This window comes from Dendronephthya gigantea, unplaced genomic scaffold, assembly GCF_004324835.1.
Source record: "Dendronephthya gigantea isolate DGI-Jeju-01 unplaced genomic scaffold, DenGig_1.0 000104F, whole genome shotgun sequence".
Lineage (NCBI taxonomy): Eukaryota > Metazoa > Cnidaria > Anthozoa > Malacalcyonacea > Nephtheidae > Dendronephthya > Dendronephthya gigantea.
The window spans coordinates 210,369-237,927 of NW_021163114.1; the positions used below are offsets into that span (position 1 = coordinate 210,369).

The 27,559-nt window shown below is 35.3% G+C and overlaps 2 protein-coding genes across 3 annotated transcripts in view; both read right to left on the reverse strand.

Annotated features, from left to right (window-relative positions):
- Positions 1 to 7,895, reverse strand: part of LOC114534643 (fibrillin-1-like) — a 95,798-nt gene extending 87,903 nt beyond the window's left edge. For both annotated transcript variants that reach the window (XM_028556112.1, XM_028556113.1), the window contains exons 1-11: positions 7,563 to 7,895; positions 5,974 to 6,094; positions 5,105 to 5,230; positions 4,539 to 4,664; positions 3,778 to 3,903; positions 3,190 to 3,315; positions 2,568 to 2,693; positions 1,956 to 2,081; positions 1,370 to 1,495; positions 748 to 873; positions 136 to 261 (exon numbers count right to left, since the gene is read on the reverse strand). In XM_028556112.1, the coding sequence (XP_028411913.1) occupies positions 136 to 261; positions 748 to 873; positions 1,370 to 1,495; positions 1,956 to 2,081; positions 2,568 to 2,693; positions 3,190 to 3,315; positions 3,778 to 3,903; positions 4,539 to 4,664; positions 5,105 to 5,230; positions 5,974 to 6,094; positions 7,563 to 7,820 (1,513 nt within the window). In that variant the 5' untranslated portion in view covers positions 7,821 to 7,895. The remainder of the gene's footprint in view (positions 1 to 135; positions 262 to 747; positions 874 to 1,369; positions 1,496 to 1,955; positions 2,082 to 2,567; positions 2,694 to 3,189; positions 3,316 to 3,777; positions 3,904 to 4,538; positions 4,665 to 5,104; positions 5,231 to 5,973; positions 6,095 to 7,562) is intronic.
- LOC114534660 (von Willebrand factor D and EGF domain-containing protein-like) lies at positions 7,870 to 27,559 on the reverse strand. The gene is made up of 18 exons (XM_028556133.1): positions 27,346 to 27,559; positions 27,056 to 27,121; positions 25,058 to 25,126; positions 24,886 to 24,951; positions 20,962 to 21,021; positions 20,536 to 20,819; positions 19,613 to 19,702; positions 18,550 to 18,918; positions 18,340 to 18,416; positions 16,762 to 16,825; positions 16,085 to 16,327; positions 15,558 to 15,745; positions 14,824 to 15,020; positions 13,447 to 13,727; positions 12,462 to 12,836; positions 12,014 to 12,271; positions 11,511 to 11,625; positions 7,870 to 8,054 (listed from the first exon to the last, which is right to left on the reverse strand). The coding sequence occupies exons 1-18, from the start codon at positions 27,557 to 27,559 to the stop codon at positions 7,870 to 7,872; spliced, it is 3,201 nt and encodes a 1,066-aa protein (XP_028411934.1).

Below are 27,559 nucleotides of genomic sequence, written 5' to 3' on the forward strand. Positions count from 1 at the left end.
TCCTAGAAATATTTCTAATTATTTCTGCTCTCAATATTAAGATAAATGTTCACTTTTCCATTTCTAGCTTAGAGGCTTTCCTTCACTTTCTAAATTTATTCCCTTTTATTAGTTTTCTATTATCGAAAAACTCACCAGAACAATTATGTCTACCATCCCCAATGAATCCTTCCAAACATTGACAGGAATAACTTCCTTCAATATTTGTGCACGTAGCATTCTTGTGGCAAATGTCAGGAGTTTTCAAGCATTCATTCACATCTAAAAAATGTTAGCAATCCATTGAGAAACCACCGCCACGTTGTAAATTGCGCTATTATACCAACAAGAAATCCGCAGAAAACGAGGCTTAAATGTGTCATTTCACCACACTTTGGATATCTAAGATTATAGTTGTTCCATGCAGTTGCCAAGGCAAACTCCACCCAAAAGACCATATATATTGACCACGAAACAATGCAAGAAGAAATATAGCGCCTGCATGTTTTAAATTTTATATGACTGTATTTACATGGTGCGTATAGGATTTTTGGGGTGGAAACGGCCTGATCATAGCCGAAAACAAAGGAGATACTTCATTGTTGTCGTACTTAGCAACAGAAGCTATAGGTATCATGGAAACCTGTCCATTTCATATAGTCTAAATGAGACGCTTCAATTTTTTATTGTGTATCAAAGTTTAAATTCCCTCAATATCGCGTTAAATAATATATTTAGTGCACCTGGCTTCTTAATTGACAAACTCACCAGAACAATCAATGTAACCATCACCAATGAACCCGTTCATACATTCACAAGTATAATTTCCTTTAGTATTTGTGCACGTAGCATTTTTGTGGCAAATGTCAGGAGTTTTTACGCATTCATTCACATCTAAACCGTGCAAACAATTATGTTTAAATACACTTTTGGATATTTGCATCACCATATAACCAAATGATATCGCGTATACGTGAAATGTCGTATAACCTTTAAAATGTTTAATTTCAACACACGTATGCTTACGTCACATAATAATCAGCATTTTCCCGTTTAACTTTATTGGAGGAAATTGATCAAATTATTTAAGATTTATTACGTCCGGTATTAAGGATTTGGCGGACCAGTCATTGGCCGGAAGGTTCGCGCAGAGTTGTATAGAAAACACTTATAGATATATGGGGAAGCTTAACATGCTGTTTTGAAAGCTGTTGAAAAAAATACCACTATGGCGGGCTGAGAATGGCTGAAACTCCACGAAATATTTCTATAACCATTTCTCATCTCCATATGCAGATAAATTTTCACTTTTCCATTCCTAGCTTATCGACTTTCCTTCACTTTCTAAATTTATTCCCTTTTATTAGATTTCTTTTATCTGAAAACTCACCAGAACAATTATGTCTACCATCCCCAATGAATCCTTCCAAACAATGACAGGAATAACTTCCTTCAATATTTGTGCACGTAGCATTCTTGTGGCAAATGTCAGGAGTTTCCAAGCATTCATTCACATCTAAACCGTGCAAACAATTGTGTTTAAATACACTTTTGGATATTTGCATCATAATATGACCACAGGATTACATGTGTATACTAATTCTTATAACCATTAAAATGTCTTCAACATGTGTACGCCTACGTCACATAATTATTAGCATTTTCCTGTTTAACTTTATGAGGGGAAATTCATCAAATTATTCAAGATTTATTACGTCCGGTATTCACCATCGCGACGATGTTGTATAGAAAACACATTTAGATATGAGCGAGCTTAACATGCTTTTTTGAAAGCTGTTGAAAAAAATACCATTTCGGCGGGCTGTGGATAGCTGAAAGTCCTCGAAATATTTCTAATTATTTCTCCTCTCAATATTGAGATAAACGTTCACTTTTCCATTCCTAGCTTAGAGGCTTTCCTTCACTTTCTAAATTTATATTCCCTTTTATTAGTTTTCTATTACCGAAAAACTCACCAGAACAATTATGTCTACCATCCCCAATGAATCCTTCCAAACCATGACAGGAATAACTTCCTTCAATATTTGTGCACGTAGCATTCTTGTGGCAAATGTCAGGAGTTTCCAAGCATTCATTCACATCTAAAAAATGTTAGCAATCCATTGAGAAACCACCGCCACGTTGTAAATTGCGCTATTATACCAACAAGAAATCCGCAGAAAACGAGGCTTAAATGTGTCATTTCACCACAATTTGGATATCTAAGATTATAGTTGTTCCATGCAGTTGCCAAGGCAAACTCCACCCAAAAGACCATAATTATTGACCACGAAACAATGCAAGAAGAAATATAGCGCCTGCATGTTTTAAATTTTATATGACTGTATTTACATGGTGCGTATAGGATTTTTGGGGTGGAAACGGCCCGATCATAGCCGAAAACAAAGGAGATACTTCATTGTTGTCGTACTTAGCAACAGAAGCTATAGGTATCATGGAAACCTGTCCATTTCATATTGTCTAAATGAGACGCTTCAATTATTTATTGTGTATCAAAGTTTAAATTCCCTCAATATCGCGTTAATCAATATATTTAGTGCATCTGGCTTCTTAATTGACAAACTCACCAGAACAATCAATGTAACCATCGCCAATGAACCCGTTCATACATTCACAAGTATAATTTCCTTTAGTATTTGTGCACGTAGCATTTTTGTGGCAAATGTCAGGAGTTTTTACGCATTCATTCACATCTAAACCGTGCAAACAATTATGTTTAAATACACTTTTGGATATTTGCATCACCATATAACCAAATGATATCGCGTATACGTGATATGTCGTATAACCTTTAAAATGTTTAATTTCAACACACGTTTGCTTACGTCACATAATAATCAGCATTTTCCCGTTTAACTTTATTGCGGGGAATTGATCAAATTATTTAAGATTTATTACGTCCGGTATTAACGATTTGGCGGACCAGTCATTGGGCGAAAGGTTCGCGCAGAGTTGTATAGAAAACACCTATGGATATATGGGGAAGCTTAACATGCTTTTTTGAAAGCTGTTGAAAAAAATACCACTATGGCGGGCTGAGGATGGCTGAAACTCCACGAAATATTTCTATAACCATTTCTCATCTCCATATGCAGATAAATTTTCACTTTTCCATTCCTAGCTTATAGACTTTCCTTCACTTTCTAAATTTGTTCCCTTTTATTTGATTTCTTTTATCTGAAAACGCACCAGAACAATTATGTCTACCGTCCCCAATGAATCCTTCCAAACAATGACAGGAATAACTTCCTTCAATATTTGTGCACGTAGCATTCTTGTGGCAAATGTCAGGAGTTCCCAAGCATTCATTCACATCTAAACCGTGCAAACAATTGTGTTTAAATACACTTTTGGATATTTGCATCATAATATGACCACATGCAGGATATCATGTGTGTGCTAATTCTTATAACCATTAAAATGTCTTCGACATGTGTACGCCTACGTCACATAATTATCAGCATTTTCCTGTTTAACTTTATGAGGGGAAATTCATCAAACTATTCAAGATTTATTACGTTCGGTATTCACCATCGCGAAGATGTTGTATAGAAAACACATTTAGATATGAGCGAGCTTAACATGCTTTTTTCAAAGGTGTTGAAAAAAATACCATTTCGGCGGGCTGTGGATAGCTGAAAGTCCTCGAAATATTTCTATTTATTTCTCCTCTCAATATTCAGATAAACGTTCACTTTTCCATTCCTAGCTTAGAGGCTTTCCTTCACTTTCTAAATTTATTCCCTTTTATTAGTTTTCTATTATCGAAAAACTCACCAGAACAATTATGTCTACCATCCCCAATGAATCCTTCCAAACAATGACAGGAATAACTTCCTTCAATATTTGTGCACGTAGCATTGTTGTGGCAAATGTCAGGAGTTTCCAAGCATTCATTCACATCTAAAAAATGTTAGCAATCCATTGAGAAACCACCGCCAGGTTGTAATTTGTGCAATTATACCAACAAGAAATCCGCAGAAAAGACAACATTATAGGATTTTTTTACAGGAATGTTGCATTGGAATGCGAAGTGAAGGAAAATTTCTAGTTTCTTAGGTAGAGCCGAAGGTTTAAACATAACCTGAAATTCGGGACATTACCAATTATCATAAAAGTTCATAATTTTAGGATTTGGCAAACCAAGATGGTTTCCTTGTTAATATAGAAATATAAGGCACAGGACGAAATTTTAAAATTAAAGCAACTTTTTGTATTATTTGTTTATTTTTAGATTACCTTTAACAGTAATGTCATTTCAGCAACTAACCATTATATTGCAAGAATATAATTATAATAGTTAATTGTTGAAATGACATTTTTGTGGCAAATATCAGTAGTTTTTACGCATTCATTCACATGTAAGCCGTGCAAACAATTGTGTTTAAATACACTTTTAAATTATTATTTGCATCATTGTATGACCACATGCATGCAGAATATATACAGCGATATCGCTCTTAGCTCGTTGGCACTTTTTCCATTATTACCGTTTCCTGATAAAATTAATGCAACTTTTCTCTGAGACTGAAACGTACCTGAACAATTATGGCGACCATCGCCAGTAAACCCGTTCAGACATTCACAGGTAAAGTTTCCTTTCAAATTGGTGCAAGTGGCATTTTTGTGGCAAATATCAGGACTTTCTACGCATTCATTCACATCTAAACAGTAATGTAAATTGTATGAGTTGACTATATACGCATGTAGTAGCCCTTGGGGCTGCTTTCCAATGTCGCTTTTTGCACGTACGTGCACGCGCATAAAAGCTTAAAACATTGTAAGTTGCTATTTAATTTTATTCCAGAAAAACACACCAAATCATCAACAGAATCCAACTCTTTGTTTTTTTTCTGCAATAAAATTATTTATATAATTATAACAATTAACTTATAGCAGGTTTTAAACTTTTACGTGCGTGCAAACACAAAAGACCCGACAGTGGAAAACAGCCATAAACGAAAAACTTCCCAGGAAAATTTTCATAAAAGTTAGCCTATGACTATGTCCAGAAATATCACAAAATATGTAGTTTCTTTTACTCTTAAAACACTCTTATCTAAGATTGAATAATTATATAACAGGAAACGGCCTTTTTAGCTACCTGTGCAATTCATTTTTCCGTCGCCCGTGAAGCCATTTATGCACTGGCACACGAAAGATCCATTATTCTGAACACACTCTCCGTTGATGTGGCATACATTAGGATTTGAGTCACATGGGCCAATTTCTTTATATTAGGAAGTATGGGAATAGCATTATAGTTATTGTGCCTTAAATGCATGTGCGCGATGCTATTAGAAACAGACCTATCAGTCCTATCTGCATGAACTCAATTTTGGTTTTAAACTATTCGCACGGCGTGAAACGCTATACATGCATACACCGATCTGGCTCGAGTTGAACACTCGCGACTGAACAACAATTAAATCAACAACTAAAACAATTCTTTTTGCCTTGAAACCCCCGAATTGCATGCGAGCGGAATCCAATTGGATGCATCCAAATTCTGTGTAACGGACGTTGGATTGTTTGGTTAGTATGCACAAGTGCGAAATTTGATTTCCAGTTTATTTGCAAAATTTTGAGCTTTGTATGTCGTTTTATACAGTGCATAGTGGGGAATGATTTTTTTATATTATTTTAAGATGCAAAAGCCTATAGACGACCTAATGCAGCAACAAACATGCAATATTTATGCACTTTTATATATGGCTATTTCTTGCAAAGAATGACAGTATGCTATTAGCTTTCAACTAATTTGGGACTATCAAGTCGTTTTAAAAATATAAGCTTCAGTCTGGCTGGCTCAACCCACAATTAATGGATCTTCTAGCTACGGCCCTAGTTGAAACGCGAAATAAAACGATACTTAAAATACTTCGTTCACAAGCGATTCGATCGCGAATGTTACCGCTTTACGGTCCAATCCATTGAGTTCCTTTGAGACACTGAATTAAAATAAATACATACCTCTGGTGCAGTTTTCCCCATTTCCTGTATACCCCCATGGACAAGGTCCACAACTGAATGTTGCAATCATATCTTTGCATGGGACGTCAGCGAAACATGGATTGGATGCACACTCGTTCACCTTTAAAAATGCGATGGTTAGAATACTCATAAAAACGCCTAACACAAAAACTCGTGCCATTTTACATTACAGTACTGTCCAGAAATAACCTAACAAAAGTTAACCTAGGTCAAACCTCGGTCTGATCGCGGTTTTATAACCGAGATCAGACCGCGCGCGGGGTAGAACCGCAGTGAGACGGAGGTTTAACCTCGGCCTAACTCGGTCTGACAGACGTTGGCTTAAGATTTTTTCGGTATTCGTTGAGAAGACTAGCTCACATTGCTTTTTTTTAATGACTCATAAAGTTAAAGTTAACATTTAGTTTATACTTTTACGAATAATAATATAATTATTACGGATTAAGCCGAGCAAAAACACTGGGACAAGGTAGGAAAAGTAGGCGTGGCGGGGGTGTGAGTTTTTGTGCTTGAGAAGTAATGTGTTATGATAATGCCTTTGTGAAGCTAAAATTTGTAAAGATTTATACTTGTTTACGCACAAATTAAAACTATTATTTTGGTAAAAAGATCGAATGAATCGAACATCTCCGCAACAATATGATAATATTGTGTTGTCGTTCTCAGCTGCTAATAACATTTTGTTCGGAAGCGAACGGTAAGGGCGATCGTATTTTTATCCTTGCGGTCGTCTGCGGTTCCTATCGGTCCACCGCAATTGAACGGCAACCGAAAGGCAGCCGAACCGCAACCGCAGACGACCGCATTTCGGGACAGTACTGTATGTAAGGTCAAAGAAGTTCATGAAAATGCTTCTAAATATCCTCCGTTTTTAGTAACGAAAGGACGATTTCATGCTGGGAATAACGGTAATTGTTTGGTCATGCCAATCAAGATGTATTTTATAATTATGCCGGTTTCATAGCAACCTCTGCATGGTGGAAAAATTACGACAATGATAAATACTTTGTTTAGGTCCACAACTTTGTTTAGGCGAATGTTTAGGTCCACAACATTCTTGCACGGTCGCGAGAAAACGTAAATATCAAACATAGATTTTTTGGTCTTTAAAGGTCGCAAATTTAAATGTCTCCTGAATCAAGGTAAAATGTCTATTTCGTGACAATTTTTGGGACTGTGTTTAAAAAAATTCGACTCAGTTTCATGCCATAATTCATTTTTTCCACTCTAACTAAAATCTACGAACAGAGTCGCCAAGAATTTGGGTTTTTGTTATACTCACAAAAATACATTATGGTTTTCCAAGGGATTTTGCGGTGAAATGTAAAATATTTTCACAAAAAAACTTAAAATGGCCTGAATTTTGAGGAAAGAAAATAGAAAGGAAAAACATTATTTAGCTTGGAACACGTTTACACAAATCTCTTTAAAACTTTACGGCTGACTTTGCGCTCAACTATAAATACTGAAACTTCTTTTACTATAATCGTTAATTGAAGTAACAGATTTAATTCATGAAACAGCCAAACACGGTATATAATGTTACCAAATGACTAGAGAAGAATTACCTCAATTTCACAAAGACTGCCAGTGTAACCTGCAAAACATGAACAGGAGAACCCGGGTTGTTCATTATTACAAGTTCCATTTTGACAAGGTTTCGACACGTCACATTCGTTGACATCAAGCTCACATAAAGTACCGGAATATTCAGCAGGACAGGAACAGATGAAATTTCCTGACCCATCCAGATAACGATAGTCAGGGAAACATTCTCCTGAATTTTGACATGGACATGTCTTGATTACAACAGAAACATTAAGCATAGAATAAGCTCCACATTCGTCAGTGACGTTAAACTGAAACACTGTGAATTCAGTTGTGTTTTTCGTCCAAGTAAATAAGCCATTTTCTGTAAGAGTGCGCCAAATATTTCATCCTGCGCAAATTTGTAATGGATTTCCTATTTTCAGGATCTACTGCGTTCAGTTGTACCCGAAGTTGTTCCCTTGAAATGCATGAAAAGACAGCTGGATTTGTAAAGTTAGGTCGCAGGTTATCTAAAAAATTAATTTCTCAGTAAGTTTAAACACAGTATATTTTATTGCATATTTTGCTACATAACCATTATATACCATTATAAACATACAAAGGAAGAAAGAGAATAAAGACAAAAAACATATACGATGATCAACATCTCAACTGCACGCACGCGAGTAGTTGAGTTATATAATATATATATATAATATATATATATATATATATATATAATATATATATATATATATATATATATATATATATATATATAATATAATATATATATATATATATATAATATATATATATATATATATAATATATAAATATATATATTATATATATATAATATAATATAATATATTATATATATATATATACACCCGTTTGCAAAAACGTTGGCCGCAGATAGATATATAGATAGATACCCGAAATCTAATTAGAATTGCATATGTTGTGTAATATGATTGAAATCCCATGCAAATATATTCATATGCAATTCTAATTAGACTTCGAGTATCTATCTATCTATCTATCTGCGGCCAACGTTTTTGCAAATGGGTGTATATATATATATATATATATATATATATATATATATATATATATATATATATATATATATATATTGAATTTATCTTAAAATATTGTCGTCGCTACACGGTGTTTCACGCCTGACCTTTTACAGTCAGACGATCTTCAGGCGACAAATTCAGGATTGAGTTCAATCATGGTTCAATGTTTGCTTGCGACGCATCTTCAACGGTCTGCTGACGCGCGCGCGCGCGCTTAGATGTTCGCGCCCATTCTGCGTGCGTTTGAACCGCCCCGCATTGAACTTGTTCCGGTGGCAGCACTTCGAGAACAGTTCGCTTCTTTTGTTCAATCCTTGCGTGCACATCTAAGCGCGCGCGTGCGCGCGTCAGCAGACCGTTGAAGATGTTTTAAGAATTTTTTAAGAATTATGTAAATCAATAAATATATATTGCTCTATTTGCTTGCAGTATTGAGCACTCTTTTATCTCATACGAAGAATTTCTTAATAATTGTTTATATATATATATATATATATATATATATATATAAACAATATACATATATATATATATATATATATATATATATATATATATATATATATATATATATATATATATATACATATGACAACCTTTTTGATAACGGCTGTATATATATAATATATTATATATATATATATTATATATTATATATATATATATATATATATATATATATATATATATATGTATTGCTACGTCTCTGGGATTCTGGAACAGTACTCTCAACTACGAAGACACTTGCTTGCATGTGTGTATTATGCAGTGGAAATGCATGCATGCACGTAATATCCTGGCTGAGATTACTTCTACGCTACATCGCAAAAATGGAAATAATGATATTTTGGTGTAGGAAAATAGAAGCTCTTTTGGAGAATACCAGTTCTGTGGATTATATAGGTCTTATACAGAGGTATATGCGTATTATGTTTGCGTTCTTTCGAAACATGCAGCGTTATTCAAATACAGCAGCATGTAGTTTAAATAAATTCATGCTACTACTAGTTTTGTAGGTCCCTTAGTATAGCCCATCCAGTTGGTTGAATAATGGTGGTCAAAATATTACTTCAACCAGTCATACACACGAAATGAATATTTTAAAACTTAAATCTACCGACCATCGCAATTATTCAAAATACCGCATTTTAGCGAGACGATGTCAGAATAATTCGCTTTTCTCTATATGGACTTTACTATAGTAAACATTACAAGATTTATTTGGTTTTCATAAGAGATGTTATCTTTGACGCTTCGAAAATTAAATTAATCCCCGAGTCGGTGCGGAGCACCGTGCGACGGTACTAATTCCGCTCGGATATTTACACCCACGATGTGCAAATGCGAAATCAAAGTCGTCCGTCATTATGCAACGGACCTTACGCTATGGACGGTCTTTTACGTTAGATTTAGATTTTTTAGACGGTCTTTTACGTTATTACATTACAGGGAAACTCCATTGTAAAATATACTTGTGGTCAAGACTTTCTACGTTTCTTAACAAAAAAAAACAAGACGCCTACTATAGGCGTTATATGATCGCGTCTTTAACAGCGGCGTAGCCAGCCCAGCTACATGCAAATTTTGTGTCGTAAATGTTCTTAATAATAAAAATGCACAATATACCGAACTATAGTCGCATGTTGAAAGCAGGAGAAACAAACAACAGCCCATTTCGAAACTGCTTGAAATCCTTTAGTGCAGGCTTATTCTGCTCGGCGTGTGCAGTTAGTTGTATGTGTAATGAGTGTAAAGATAAAGATAGCACTTGCTAGCATCTTGATCGCTTTATTGATTCTACTTTACTGCTTCGAAGTTCGAAGGTTGAACGAAATATGCCCGATACGAACGAAATATGTTGTATAAGTGAATACAACACGTGATATAACTAGCAACTTACATGTGCGTAGGTTCCCGATTAGGGTGATATGGCCTGCAGCTAGCGACGTTGGGGGTCGACCCGAGAGGAAAATAATAAAAAAAAGCAAGCCGAAACTATAGATCGCTGTCGCTACGCGACGCGATCAACAAGACCAAATTTTCGACCGAATTCAAAGCGTATAATGAAGTCGGAAGATTTTACACTTTTGATAATATCTCACCTGGCACAGCTTTAAAAAGACATTATTTTATGGTAAACACAACTTTAATATTCTGAAATGTATTTCACTATAAATTAACCTGAATGTGTTATGTGATAGACGATATTATAATTTCATTTATAAACTCATTTTTATAATGACAAAAAGATAATCAAATAAAAGTATTCGCGTGCAAAAGCAAGTCGAGGCCTATGACTTAAAACGTCGAAAGTTGTATGAGACGTCTAATGTTGTATTTCATGGTAAATAATCATTAAAATAATTTACCATAACACTGACTATAGATGAATAACTTAACTTCCCGAAAAAGGTAAGAATCTTGTCGTATTTTTGCCATTTTTTTCACAAAATTATGTGGATAAACTTTCATCGTTTGAAACTATGCGGCCGTTGCGAGTTGCTATGACCTAATCTGTACCATGGTTATTGACTAGAGTGCATCCACTTCCAGAAAAATATTTCCACACTTCTTTTCTCACATACTCAAACATACTCACATACCACCCTCTAAAACCCCCCAACCCACATAAATTTTCTAACTATCATGCATGTTACCATCCTTATGCTTAGCTAACTTCGTTTAACTGAGGGGAGGATTTGCTGCATGCATGTATTCTAGTATTAAATTAATTTATATATTTAAATCTAAGCAGGAAAGGCGAGAGGTACGTAAAAACAATAAAGATTAGTTGCAAGTTAAGTGAAGTACCTACGTTAAGATTATTGTGCCACAAATGCATGTATTTGAGAAATATTTATTCTGTAGACTACACAATGCTATAAATAACATAATTATTACCTCGTCGTTCCTGCCATGATGTTGTTGAAATATTCGGTAGACATTGTTGACACCAGTCAGTAGGATGGCTTTCGTTTTGTGCAAAACAATGTCCAAAAATTAGGCAGGAATTATTCTGTTTCAAAAGAAATCACATACAAAACAGAATGCACATGGTATTATAATTGATGGAATAAAACATGAAGTCAATATGGTTCAAAAAAGCCGAGGATAACATTCTGATATTGAAATTTTATTTTATTTTAAAATTATAATCATGCGGATAACCTGGAATCGTGTAATTACAAAAATTTATCGGAAGAGTCTGCATTCTTGCAAAAAAAAGCAAGAAATGTGAAGCAATTATAATGATACCTGATGCATTTCATAACGTGCAAGAACTCGGGAAATATTATACGTACGATTCATGGATTAAGGGAAGGAATTTTTGCACAATTCGCTACTAAGAGCAATTCTTTGTATCAAAATTCAATATGGTTGCCCAAGAAGGGAAAAATACCGACCTTAAACTCACATCCAGTACTAGTATTACAGTCTTGACACACAGAGTCATACGTGATAAATAGCATTGAATTTTCTGAGATGTTGATCCGATTATTGGAAATCCCGATCCTTAATCCAGCAGCTGTAACCCCCACATTGTCATAGTCACCGAGATTGACTGGTGACTCAGGGAGTGAGCATTTTACTTCCGCAAAGTCCACTTGTAAACCAGGAGAAATCATGGTAGCATTGCTTGGTGTCCATGCTGAGTCAATCACCTTTGCGGATAAGAAACATGCTGTTGCACTTGTTGACAAAAACATAGATAACTATTCAATAACTGTTTAATAAGTATTTGGGCTGAGTTAACATGCAGATAGCTATAAATAACCCTTTGTATGATTATCGCTTCAAATAAATTCGCTCGGAGAATCTTAATCAGGAGAAGCAGTGTCCCCTTTTTATTACCTTGTATTCCTTAAGATGACAGGTCAGATTTTCTGATGCTACCAGTGGGAATGCATAAATTCCAACATTTCGACAAGGTCGTTTCCTCACATCACACAATCCAGCCTTTCGAATATCAAAGACAAAAGGCCTGTCTTTTAAAGATACGGAACAGTCAGGAGCAGTATAATCTTTATCGCATATGCACGTTGCGTTAGAACAATTCCCATGATTTGAACAATCACTCGGACATAGATATTCAAAAATATCTGTTGCAACTTCAAATTCACCATCGGTGTTGTTTTTGTAATATGAGGAATTTGTCAAAATGTTCTTTTTACAGCTGGTTTCCATCGCTGCAAAGTTGTCCGTTGCCCAAGAAATATCATCAGTCGCCTTTGTAAAACATAAAGATACTAAATACTTCCACATGCACGCTTTAACATTCGTATATTTAATATTTATACACTATTATATATTATTTATATATCTTGGAGTCTTTTTCCAGGCAATTATGATATTTTTATGCATATTATGATATAGAATGCGTCAATGCGATGCTTTGAATTAAAAGGGCATCTTAATTAAACAACTTAGCGTCAGATGTGGCATTACGACTGCCTAAAATAGACAAAAACTCTCCTGACGAAGCCCCTCAGGTCGAAACGTCGAAACGTGTTTTGTCTCTTTTAGAGAGTTGTTATACCCGGCACATTTGATGCTAAGTTTTTTGAAGACGCTGCCACGCTGCTCTCTGGTTATATTGGACGTATCGGCAACTTAGCAAATTTTTCCCCTGCAGCAAAAGCATGGAGGCGCCTCAATTTTAAATTTGAGAGAATTGCGTTGAAAACGTTCTCGCGAATGTTTATATAATGACGATGTCCTTACAAATAAAATTCTGGCGGTACAAAATTCTAAATAAAGGTAATTTGTAAAGAGTCTATACTCTTGAATGGCACTTTTGTCACTGATAGCAGAAAAATGGTCCGAACATGTTGTGTACCTTAATATCCGAAATGCAACTTTCAACAACGCTGTCTAGGTTTACTCCGGTTACAGTCCCGCAACTTTGCCCGCCTTTCGAGTTTCTTATTTTTTCGTTGCAAATGTTGGTTACTTCTGCCTCTGTGAGGCCATTTGGCGTGGGCCATGTCGGAGAAGTTATTGTTATATTTGGCGGATTAAATGACGGTATATCATCCTGATCGTCAACAGTGTCATCGGGTGAAAATAAAGCACGTTTTCTTCTTCGGGTATTATTTGGCGGTTCTTTCCCACACAATCCTAAGCAGTGAAATATGCGTCAATTCAACTTATTGCTAAAACAAAATTTGAAACGTACCTTCTCTTCAAGCAATTTGCTAACATTTTTGCAACAAAGTTTAGAAGATAGAGTTAAATAAGAGCAATAATTCTGTTAGAGTTCCTAATATTTTCCATTTCAAAATTAATCGGGTAAATTTAACATTACCTCTACTCCCCCCGAATCTTTTGTAGTCGCTTATTTTCTTTTTTAACCCCCACCCCCTCATGCCAATCTTCGAAATTCTAATGAAAAACACACAAGACCTCCTCCCCGTTAATCTTAAATAGCGTTATAGAAAAACGTTCAACTATCTTATCTTAACTATCTTCACAACCAAGCATGGTACCATATTAACAACTTCTTATGGAAATTACTTTCATCGAAGTTAATTCCTTCTCGACAGTAAAGAGTTCGATTTCGATCTATAGCTACGTACTTTAAAAGCTTTTAAATTAAAACGACAATAATTATCATGCCGAAAATCGTCGTAAGAATACATATAACTAAACTAAAATATAAACAATATAAAATTTCTTACAAATTAATTTCCTATAAATATCTCTCATGCATATACTTTTTCTAAGCGTACTGTTGTTGAAGTTCATTTAATCAAAATTAGATAATTATATTAACTACATAAATTAGATCTGAGTTTCTGTCATTCTTTAGCCACCCTAAGCCGGTTTTCCACTAGGCGAAATTTTTCTCATATTCTTTTAAATTGTAAGAATTCGACCGTAGCGGATTCCCTTCACCGGTCACAATTGAAAAGAAAATCGAGCGAAAATTTTCATTTGATCGAAAAATTCCGCCCATACAGTGGAAAATCAGCTTTAAACCAAGAATGGCAGAAGTTTAGATCTAATTTATCTAACTGATATTACTTATCTAACATGCCTATGCAATATATGCTAACATGACACGAGCCGTTTTATAATAATACCGCAATATAGATGTTATTAGTTATTACCATGGTTCATCGAAAGGTAGTTTAATAAAAATGATATCGCTATCATTTGTCGCAATTATATTCAAAAAGTTTTGATAAAGAGTAAAATAACAAATAAAACATACCCTCAGTCGACTGACTTAGACCATTACCATTGTCGTCTGTAAATACATCAGGGAAACATTTCTTGGCAGCCTTATCACCACAAAAGCTCTTTTCCCTCCCGCAGATACATATATCTTCATCCAGACATTCATTGTGTATTCCATCTTCACCTTCAATATCACCGGCATATTGAAATATGCTATCCTTGTCATCAATCCTTTAACGGAAAATACTTCACTAATAATAATTCTCTTTAATACTATACTACATGTACCAAAACTTTAAAACCATATTTAGTTAAGACGACGTACCGTTTATTGAGGAATATACAGACTGTATATACAGTAGAATCATAAAAAATCATGTGAAAGTAATCATATGTTATTTGCAAAAGCAAAATATTCTAATAACCAATTATTTAAAAAATCAAAGAACGTAATAACCAAGGAATAAATTTTCTTTCGGAATCGAATCCAATGCATTTCTGTCTATAATGATGATTTATCTTGCGTGTTCGTAAATACATCTTCAAAGCAATTAAACAAATTGACAAGGTTGGGTCTTATATTTATACAAGGTGTATCAAAGATAATTCTAGTATTAGTATAGTCACAGCGGGAAATTTGGAAGTTTGAATTCTCTGCAAGCTTGATACGTCATTATGTAGCTATAAGGTCTATTACCTTTGCATGTATTCTAAATTTTCCCTTTTACGGGGACTAAACTTGTTAGCCACTTCACAATTGGTTCTTACCTGTTCGAATTACCAAATTCGTTTACAGATTTCCCCCCAAAATCGTCGTTGGGGTTTCCATTAAAATTCCCACACAAGCCATCTATATTGTGTTGTTCGTCATTAACCGGTCTTGGAGCTTTAACATACGTGCTCAGTCCCCAATACCTTCTCTCGACAGTTACAACGACACCAGAGGGTAGAGTGGTCTATACGGAGTAGAATTATGGTTGTACATGGTTAAATGTTGCTTTAATTTTATAAGTCGGAACTGTGGAAATTAATATTAGGGCATTGGCAGAGGGTGGACAACGCTTTCAAACGAATTATAATTTAGCTATTATTTAGCTATGCGCAGGGCCGTAGCTAGAAGCTTAATCGGGGGGTGCATGTATATTCATGTATTCGTCTTATGCCCGACTGATTTCTTTTGTACGCTATTGTTCTAACGGTATATAAACATAAATATGAATATACACGGCCCTGTCTATGTATGTGACTTATAGTTGTCGAACTCAACTAGAAAATTCAAAACAACAAAAACTCACTTTGTAATGCATTTGGTTCCCAACTGCGGTTTTCGTTGTGCTAAACCCGTCTTTGAGAGAATTTGCCATCTGACGTGACTTGGTGATTAAATTTTGAGGATTTTGCCACCAGGGAGTTTTCCCTTTTGACGGTTCGCCAGCTTGACACATGTCAAAAATTTGAAAAAAAAATCCCTCTTTAATAGCAACAGCACAATTACAACTTGCAAATCCACCTCCACAGCTTTTCTGTCTTGTTTGAACCTTGAACAAGAAAACATTCGATTAAATGAGAAATGACTCTTGCATTGATCGGTAACAACAGAAGTTCTATTTCACACTCAATGGGAATAAATGTGTGAGCTTTTTGGATACATGCGTATATTTAATTGTCTCATATATATAAATACACTTGTTGATTTCGTTGGTTTGAATTTTTATGCACGACTGAACATGACTGAAAAACTCTTACTTTTAATATATCTTTATATATCAACATTCACAGAAATGTATATCGCTTACACTCCATTTTTCTGAGGACATTTGTCAATCGAATAATATGCATAATATTAGATTCTTGCTTGATGCTTTTTTTATTTAGACTTAGCCTATTTTTTTATTCACCCCAATGTGCAATGATTTTTTTCCTTATTTTTTATATTTTCATAATTTCATTATGCGCGTCAGTAATATCATACCTGGGTGTCTGATGCTTTGTTTCGATAGAGGATAAAGGTTCCTATTCCCATGAAGTCATACCGTCTGCACAAAAATACACGAATGATAAATTTATCTTTTAAAAGAATTGAAATTTGACCGATTGACAAAATTTCATCCAATTTAGCCAGTTATACAAAGGTTGCCAAAGCTAGGAAGTTCAACCGACATGTTATTAGGAAAAGCTCCATAATATTATGTCATAATTAATTAAGAAGGTTTTCTAGTGATTCACTTTTTAAATTAAAATATACAGGGTGTCCCAAAAAATCCCCAAAACTGATAAACCCATAACAATTAAAGTACCGGTTACAGTTTGAATCCATCTGTTTGAGACAAGTGTACAAATGTTTGCATGACACAAGCATTTTTATGCATGATGACAGTAAAAGTTGTTTTTACCAACATGTTATTAACAACATTTACACTTTTCAAATATGGATAACACTATTTGAATTCACAACACCAGCACCTTGACGTTTGACGTGTCCCTCTTCTCCGGCAAATTTTGGATATTTGTAGCCATTTAGCATTTTATAAGTTGTGGAGGTTCAAAGGGTCTTAATTTCGAGTGGATACGCTTTTTGCGATGCCGATGCAGTGCTCTTGCCATTCAGATTCGACTCCTATACGGCAGATTCGATTCCTGCCGGAGAACCAATAGTTGATTCATTTTTCCATCAACCGTTCCTGGCTTGAATTTGAAGTGTGTATAATTCCACTCGAGATTAAGACCCTTTGAACCCCTATAATTTTCAAGCATCGTGTGAAGTTCCAAAAAAAATCATTTTCGACTGCGAGACACTGCAAAATCACGCTGCGATAGTTATAAGCAGGGTCTAATTTTGATTTTCGATCTGATGATGTGCTGAATTTGTTAGGTTGGGATTTGTTAGGTCTCTAGACATGAGACGTAATAATGTGAAATCCATGTTTTAGTAATATTAAATCCGTTTCACGATTTCGAAGATCATAGAGGGAATCGCCCTCACTGCATGCATCGCCGAAATAATTGTTTTAAATTTGGAGCAGTATGATGATTAAGTATGATCATTTCCTTTGGAATAATCTACATTTTCAACTGCCGATCCTATTCAATCATTTAAATGGATAGTAAAATCTATTTTGAGGTGAAGCTGAGCTCTTCTCATTCTCATATCGTTTTTTATCCACCCTTATTTTACAGTATGTTCTACGTAATGTTTTGTTTGTATATTTTTAATGTAAATATGTCCCTGATAAAAAACAGCAATGCTGATGAGGCTAGCGTGTTTAAATAAATAAAGTATTATGTATGTATGTTGGTATGCATGTATGTGTGGATGTATGTATGTATGTAATTTTATAATAGATCCCCACAGAAAAAATTCGCGGACATGCAAGTCGTTCAAATTTTAACATTAGCGGATTTCAATAGTTTTGGTTTTTTGGACACGCTGTATATGTAATCGTTGACTTATTGACTATGCTGCATGCATGGGCATGCATAGTTCTATATATAGTTACTGCATGGTAAGGAATAGATTATATAAAACATTTTATGTAAGTCACACACTTACCTTTTGTCAAATGTTAAAAAATGAGGATCTGTTACGGAGTAACAAGTTTGTTTGTCTTTGGCCCGATTTACAGTGACCTAAGATTTTTATAATTATTTTGATATACTGTATTATTATAGTTGTTAGGTTAGCCCTGCAGCTATATAAAAATTAAAAATTAATGAAATGTTATAACATATAGATAAATATATAACGGCAACGTCAACATACCGTAATAGTAGGAAACTGGTAACTGATCCAAAATTTATTATTTGTTGCACTGTAAATAGGCTGGTGAAATTTGAAGGTTGCCACATCAGGTTGATTGGCATTTTGAACAAATTGCTTGCATGATGCTAATAACTTTATATGCAGAGGCTTATAAAAGGAATTACTTGTCTTTAGTTGAGTTTCACAACGCGGATTCTGAACCTCGTTTGATATTTCGCCACGCACGCATATTTCGTTCACATATTCATTGTTTTCTGGATGAATCTCAAAATTGAAGGGCCGCTCATTAATTGGAAGATGAGGCCGCAAAGTGATTGTAATATGTCTGTCGTTGCCACATTCATTCAGCGTCACATGTTGTGGAAATACCTAAAAGTTCAATTGAAATTGAATTTCGTTGCAAATTCATATATACATGCAATATGGGAATGCAGACATTGGCATTCGTCGTTGCGAACAAATCCTACTATAATTAAACTCCACAAATATTTATGGCGACGACTAAATTACGACTTCGTTTAAATATCTCATGACGGTGGACTGATACTGAGATATACTTTAATTGAGTCTTGGAATGTTATTGTAAATATATATACATTATTCATTAACTGCAATACAGTATTAAAAATATTATCACAAAATGCCCTATACCTATACTTTTCTTGTTATGAAAAACGTTACAAGTTTACAGGGAAGCATAAAAAAGTTACAGTAGTTCTATCCATCGGATCCGGTCATCTTGTCTTTCGCATATGTTAAAATTGATAAAATAATGAAGTTGAAAATCAGGTATAGTTTTGTGGGCCAAATTCGTAAAACTAATGGCGTTGTTGAAAAAACTAAAGACAAAAAGTTCAATCGTTCGCGCATGACCAATCGGAAAAAACTAATTTACTTGTAGCCACAGTGCTATAAGAATAATGATGATATTACATGCAATCTGACCAAATTCTAAAATTCGATATATGCCAGTGATTCGTTAAAAACATGTCTTGTACGCATATATAGGCGGGAATAAGATTATATTAAGATTTAAAGAAGGTTTTTTCAAATTATCACATACTGAAATTCCTGTAAAAATTGTGTTACTTTGTTTCCATCCTGACCATTTAGCAGCTGTTCCTTTATATCTTGCTTGAATCTCACAGTAAACCTTAAGAAGGTGAAGTGATTATTTTTCGTGTTCAATAAAAAGAACATATGGCGCTATATTATTTAACTGTTTACAAACTAGTAGCAATTAAATTAAAACACCAGGGACCGGTTGCCCAAAAGCCGGTTAGCCTAACCATGATGGGTTTTATTATGCATTAGTTGACTTATAGATGTTAAATAATAAAAATTTAAAAGCATGTAAAATTTTCCGTACGTGTGTTGTGCGTGCGTATAAAAAACGCGTAAGTCAAAAGCAGCCTTTAACCCAAGTTTTGCACTAACCCAGGGGTAAATTTAACCTGCTTTTGAACAACTGGCCCCAGTTCTTTAAATTTCATGCGCTTCCTCCTGGGGCGAGTTGTTCAAAACTAGGTTAACAATAACCGGGCTTTGTGCAACACAAATCAATCGAGGTTTAAAATTTAACCCTGGGCTAGCGTTAACCGGCTTTTGAACAACCGCCCCCTGCAAACAACTTTAAGACAGGAAATAACAATTGCCAAATTTATTGGCTATAGCGCTTGGTTGTTAAGAAATGTAATTGCCACGTAATTATCCGAAAGGCCCTTATGTTGCGCTACCTAATAAGCAAGTCCTGTCTATTTGGTGCAAATGATAAAAGGAAAGAAACATTTAAGAATGAAAAAAAATGTTTGATGATGCCAATCTTTAAAAAGCGAGATGTATATTTAGAAATACACGGAGGAAGGCTTTTTGAGTTTTCTATTGATTCATCAACTGCCCAACAAAAATACACAAAAATTTGCGTCGACATTTCGACCTTTGCCCTAATTAATAATAAATGTATAAGGATATATCTATTCTTTATACCTCCGTATTGAATTTATACCATTGTGGTGAGGGCTGTTTCCCATGTTCAATAAAACCACCCATTCCGTCAGAAAGCTCGAAATCGTAGAAAAACTCTCTTTTACTCATGCCGTCAAAATCACGTTCAATGCGGCGCTCGGGATCATTTTTATCACCAATCCAGCGTACTTTAAACTCGACAAGAGAGGAATTCCCATTGTACACCCAACTACAATTTAACTGAACGTTTTCTTTACCATCATTGTTTGGATTCGCAACGATTTTGTCGACGACGGGAATGGCGTCTAGAAACATTATTTGTACGAATAATAGCAATTATACTTAATTGTTGCTGCATGCATGGTTTCGTTATATTAAGGTCAGTTAACTCGAGAGGCAGAGAGTTGGCATTATATTTGATAATGCTGTATTTAACTAGCTACTTACCTGGGCAAAGCGGAATATTTGTTCCTGGATGATACGTACATTGCTGTGGCAGCTTTGTACCTAAAAAGTCACATTGCATCATTAACATACTAATGTGGTAAAGCACGTGCATTGTTGCATTCCAAACAAACTATTTCTGCCTACGGAATTAGCAAAATTTCATGCACTCTCATCGTTTATATGTTCAAAAATGAAAAATTTCTCTCCCAAACATGGATAAAAATGCAGAAATCAGCTTTTATATGGCTTAATTGCATGGTTCTACAATTGGTCATAATGAAAAATTATCTTTCATGCATGCGTTTAAGAAAGATTTTTTTAAAAAACACAGATATTGGCTTTATGTATAGCCTTACAGACGGGTGTGCAATCTCTGTCTGCGGAAACAGGCCCAAAATATGTACATCGGTATTCAAGTAAAATGATGTTTCATTGTTAAGAAATTTCAGTTAACCGTACTGTAAATATTTTACAGTGGGGATATACACTAAGGTATAGTATTTACCTATATATAGCATTTTACCTTTACCCGGTTTTACCTAAACATCTACAAGAAATTCCGTATATTTAATACAAAGATGAACATTAAAGAACGCTGGGAAGGACTATACAATAAAGTGGTCTATATTAAAGAGTGTTCCAGCTTATTCGGCAGGCGGAAAACACTGCAGGCTATGTACCGAGGAAAAGTTGTGCCTTTTAAAGGCAAAGAAAAGCCTTAATCGAAGATCAGAACTTTTCGCGAAATGCCGCTATGCAGAAAAATTTCACGCGGGAAAATTCACGAGCGCGTACGAAACCAACGGACACGCGCGTGCGTTAAAAAACCGTTAGTGAGTAGCGTCATGCACCAAACTGAACTGAACCACAGAAAACGTAACAGAAGTAGAACTCCTGTACTTTTTTCGTAAGTGTGATTCGTCATGATTCGTCACTTAGCAAGTGCATTTTTTTAAGGCAGTCACCCCCCTGCCAAAATTTAGCAGTATCGCGCGTGCCATATTGCTAAATTTTGCCAGGGGGGTGACAGCCTCAAAAAAAAGCACTTGCTAAGTGACGAATCATGACGAATCACACTTACGAAAAAATAGTATAGAGTTCTACTTCTGTTAGGTATTCTGTGACTGAACTATGAACAATTGCCTGATGATTGCAAGAAGCATGAAACTTTAAGTAGCAGCTAATACTGTTTTAGGATTAAATAAATAGATATCGCTCTACAACAATTGTGTTGAGCACTCTTCAATCTACCACAGATAAAAGCATTGATTATATATAAATATATTTGTATCGTATACGCATGCATGAGAAACAATAGGAACAAACGAACAATTTGTGTTTAACTGTAACTATGTCACAGGTGGACTGAAGCGTAATTTCATATGTTGTCATACCCATAATACGCGGGTGGTCAGTGAGTTGCAGGTCGTGTGTTTTTCAGTTAGGTTCTTTTGAAGGCGGTGGGGAAAACCTTGGCCACGTAACCAATGGTAAAGTTCTTCTGGGCGTTCGTCAGGCTCTAAGTGGATGTTATTAAAGTCTAGGAAGTGAGCGCCTGTACTACACTGCCACCCAAAATGGGACCGGATTTCTTGCCATATGGTATTTAACGACTCTTGATGATCACATTACGAGAAGTTGTGATAGCGAACACAGCAGTTGCGGTTCGGTTGCGATCAACCGATAGAAACCGCAGACGACCGCAAGGGAAAAATACTGACGATCACAGTTGCCGTTCGCTTTCGAACGGAATGATACGAACTGCTGAGAGCGACAGCACAATAATCAAATAGAAAACATCTTAAGAAATGTCTGTCCGACCGAGTTAATTAAAGATTCAACATCGGTCTCAATGCGGTTCGATGTCTAACCTAGATTTACCGCGGTTTTTGTTAGGACAGTTATTTCTGGATTATTTCTGGATAGGTTATTTCTGGACAGGTTATTTCTGGACAGTACTGTATGCGGAGTTGCGTAAAATTTGGGTTCGTGACTTATTCCTAATTTGTCGATAGAGCACTGAATGTGTTGTATTTTGCTACGAACAGCGAATCCACGCATAGTTTCAGTTCAGTTGAATTAATGTTACAAGGTAAAAGCTAATGAACATGTATTTTGCAGGAAACATATCTATAGAGCGCAAATCTATTCGGAACTTAACGCGGTTGCCGTTCGCTTCCCAACGGAATGATACGAACTGCTGAGAACGACAATAATCAATTAAATCGAAAACATCTTAAGAAATGTCTGTCTGACCGAGTCAATGAAAGATTCAACCGATATCGGTCTTACCTCTGTTCGACCTCGGTCTGACCTAGATTTACCGCGGTTCAGTTTTTTGTTAGGTTATTTCTGGACAGTAGCTTATTATCTATATATAGTTTATCTATTGCTGTAGCGCGTATAACGTACCTGCACAATAAGCCAAAGAACATTGCTGTGGCTCTTTTAACCGATACAGATAAAAATCACCTAGACATTTAACAACTTTGATGTCGTAGGCGACACCACAGCCGTAGGGAAAGACGTAAGGTAAGTTAGCGCAAGCTTTTGCCTCCATGACAACATTTTTCGCTGTTGGGTGGTTGCCATTAAACCATATTGGGGAATATGTACCACAGCGAAGAAGACCAGGGTTTGTTGTGGGCATTTCGTTACCGGATTCACTGCGGAATCGATACCACTTATCGTCTTCGATGAAACCGCGATCACAGATATAAGGTGCTGAACTTTTATGCGCTGCACTCCGGCGTGGCTCATTGATAAATGTGTACTCGACATTATCACAACTAAACTCTCCACGCACAACTTGAGCGTGATACACAGCGAGGAAAATGAATAATGTAATCGCGTTCATATTTCTCTTGCCACAGAAACGGCTAGCTAATAACTGAGCAAAATGAGGAAGCTGCATGTCTATATAAAATTATACTATTTTGAAGTTTGCCTGAAAAACTTCCTCATTCATCAACAATTAAAATAGCTATATGCATGTTTAAATAATAAACAGATTTTTGCTATACTTGGAGGTACTGTATAGCTATATATAATTTGAACATTATCCTGACAAAACTTCCTTCCTCATTCATCAAATTTTTTCTATACATAATTAACGCTGTGTGATACATAGCTTTAAGTCATAAAACTCATACAACACGTAGCTACTTTTTAGACACACTCTATAAATTTTTAATATTAGTTATATTAGGAATTTTAATACGCTATATATAATTTGTATAGAGTTTGCATGCGCTTGGACGCGATGGTTAATAACATGTAATTGTCGTCGGAGAATGTTTTACGAACACTTGCTCTTAATACAATTCCAGAAAACCGCAAAAATAGAAACGCAATTGTATTTTTCGGACAAATATTACTTTGTCACGCGTCGACGCTGCCAATAAATCGCTTTAATAATTTAATAACTAAAACGAGTAAATGAAGGTAGACTTCAACTGTTATAACTGCAAAAGTTTAATGTGCTTCATTGTGGTATATATATTTGCTCTATACCACAAATTATCAGAGCAATATATTTATTCCTACATATAGCTAAATCGTAAAAAAAATGCCGAGACATCGCTACACTTGTCATCAAAGATCACAATTCCAATTGAAATTCCATTTTTTTATCTTATTCCATATTTATTTCTTCATATTTTTATCTTGAATACGTATTCAATTGCATGACGTAAACGAGTCAAACTTAATATTTTTAAACGAGTGTTATATATAAATATGTATGTGTGGTAAACAAATCATGAACAAGAAGCTATCAGTCTAACAGTCTAACCTAACTTTGCCGTCCAGGAACTTAACATAATTATTATGATTAATTTGTATATATATATATATACGCCATCCAAAAAATGCGACATGTATTACGATAAATTCGGAACATATGTAAGCATCACTTTTACCTACCTGATGGCGTTGTAGTCACATTTCCTGTTGGTGATAGAATAGGTTGTGCGACTGTGCTTGAAATTTCTGTAATATTTCAAGAGATTAAAAAAGAAGCTATATTGTTGTGCATTGAAACATCAATTTTGGTGTTGAAACAGCCGTGTGGCCGCCTACTAAAAATTCTTCCTACCTGATGGCGTAATTGTAGTCACATTTTCTGTTAGTGATAGAGTAGGCTGTGCGACTGTGCTTGAAATTTCTGTAATATTTCAAGAGTTAAAAAAACTGAAACATCAATTTTGGTGTTGAAACAGCCGTGTGGCCGCCAACTAAAAATTTTTCCGCAGGACCGAAAAGCATTGCGTTAAAAAAAGCTCCACTCGATAAAATTGTTAGAAAAATTATTAGATAGCTACCGTTCAAACAATGTTCGCATATGATGCATGAGTATACATTTTAGCGTGTAAAACAGTTTTCTTATCGATAGATCAGTCAAACAAACTGCGCGGCTAACCACTATGTGAGAACCGAAAAGTGTCTGTATATATATGTGACGTTCATGTCCGCAGCCAGTGTGACACTGACAGTGCATGAAAGGAAACCCAACTATATCAAAAATTATATGTAAATGTTTTGTCAAATTAATGCGCTGACTCATACTCTACAAGGCTGCAATATTATGTAGAGACCTGTGCGTGTTAATTAGAAAGCATATAGAGAGATGTGCGTTCTAGAAGGCAAATGGAAAATATCAAATATTTTGTGAAACGGTCTATTTGTCGAACGATTTGTTGAACGACAGTTCATTTGCTACAAAGCCGCCAGTATTCACAAACAAGTCTGAAATATTATATATAGAGACAAGTCTCTATATAAATAATATATATGTAAAAGTTTTGTCCAATTAATGCGCTCACTCATACTTTTCCAGGCCAAGGTTTACAAGTATGCAATATTATTATTATGTAGAGATATTCGTGCGTATTAGAAAGCATATGGATAATTGTGCGAGATAGAAAGCAAATGGAAAGTACATATCAATTAATACTTTGTGAATGTATTTGTTGAACGACAGTTCTACGCTACAAAACGGCTAAACCAGGGCCAGCGTTCACAAACAAATCTGCATATGCAAAACTGCAAATACTAGTTATGTTGCAATGTAACATAGAGAGTCACAATCCAATAATATATTCAGCACATTGGCACAGACATTGGCCACTGGATGTAACAATTAAGAATATCGGATTTATGTGAAATACACGATTTTGATTGGTTAACTTTGGCACTAACAAAAGTTAATTTTGCAGAGGGTTATCGCTTCTCTTTTAAAACAAAATTGACAATATATTTACAGTACTGCTCAGAAATAGGTATATACAACCAAAATCGCCTAGGCCAAACCTTGGTCTGATCGCAGTGGTTCAGACCGAGGTCGAACTGCCGTGAGACAGACATTAAACTCGGCCGAACTCGGTCTAACAGACATTCCTTGAGATTTTTTCGATTTGGCTTTTGTATTGTCCTTCTCAGCTGTTCATGTAACATTTCATTCGGAAGCGAACCGCAACTGCGAAGGAATTTTTTCCCTTGCAGTCGTCTGCGGATTCTATCGGTCGACCGCAACCGAAACGCGACCGAAGCGCGAACTAACCGCAACCGCAGTGTTAGGTTATTTCTAGTCAGTACTGTATTTTGCTGTTGATAGAGTAAGTTGAATTGGACACGTAAAATATTCAAGTTATTAAAATGAAGCTAGATCAAATTGCAATCAATTGGCAAATCTGAATGGCGCCTTATAAGGCGACAAACGCGATCGCGTTTTTACAAAAAGTGAATTGTCACAAAAGTATTTAATTTACATTCCAGGATATAATTTCAATAGCAATATTTCAAATTTGCCGTACCATGACGACCAAAGCAAACATATTTCGAAATTTACTTAAATGCGATAATTAAATTAATGAATGTCATATATACAAAACATTCCAACACAACGCGCGAAATATACGTTCACGCATTTCTAAATTTATTCAAGAAAAAGTACTCGCGGTTAAGATCGTTGGAATGATCAAACCCGCGCTGAATAAATAAGGCTCGATATTGCAGACATTTTTATAATCTGAAAAGCATTTATCAGGTGGAAGACAGTGTTTTAAAATCAGAACATAAGCACCGTTTTACCCACCTGCTGGCGTTGTAGTCAACTTTTCTGTTGTTGAATGTGTATATGTTGCGACTGTTGTAAAATTTCCTGTAGTATTTCAAGAGATTAAAAACAAGCTAAGTTTTCCATCTTATAAAACCTAAAGTCTAACCAATTTTATATTTTTAACTTATGCATGTCACCCCAGAAATCTAACACATTTTGGTCATTTACAAACATATAGTTAGACATACATTTACTGCATTCATCAATTTACCAACTTATATTCAAGTGAAGTGCGCGGTTTAATATCGTTAAAAATTAAGGCAAACCTCGATAGGGACATTGATTAAAATCCGGGCAGCAATCTTTAGCTGTGAGGCAATATTCGTCACAGTAGCAACTTCCTGTTTTACTATAGCACAAACTGTTATACCCTTTGCAGCATAGCAATATTCCTCCATTTGGTCTTTGATCACAATAATTCTGCGTGTATGATTGGAGGGTAAACTGGACAAAGACGAGACAAAATAGGAGCGACTTCAT

What these genes read in the sequence shown, in the direction of transcription:
- LOC114534660 (XM_028556133.1), bottom strand. Translation starts at nt 27,559, where the DNA reads ATGAAGTCGCTCCTATTTTGTCTCGTCTTTGTCCAGTTTACCCTCCAA. An exon ending in TTTTTAACATTTGACAAAAG is followed by an intron (nt 16,826 to 18,339) that starts GTAAGTGTGTGA and finishes ATTTTTGTGCAG; the next exon opens with ACGGTATGACTTCATGGGAA. An exon ending in GTTGCATTTCGGATATTAAG is followed by an intron (nt 12,837 to 13,446) that starts GTACACAACATG and finishes TGTTTTACAAAG; the next exon opens with GCGACTGATGATATTTCTTG.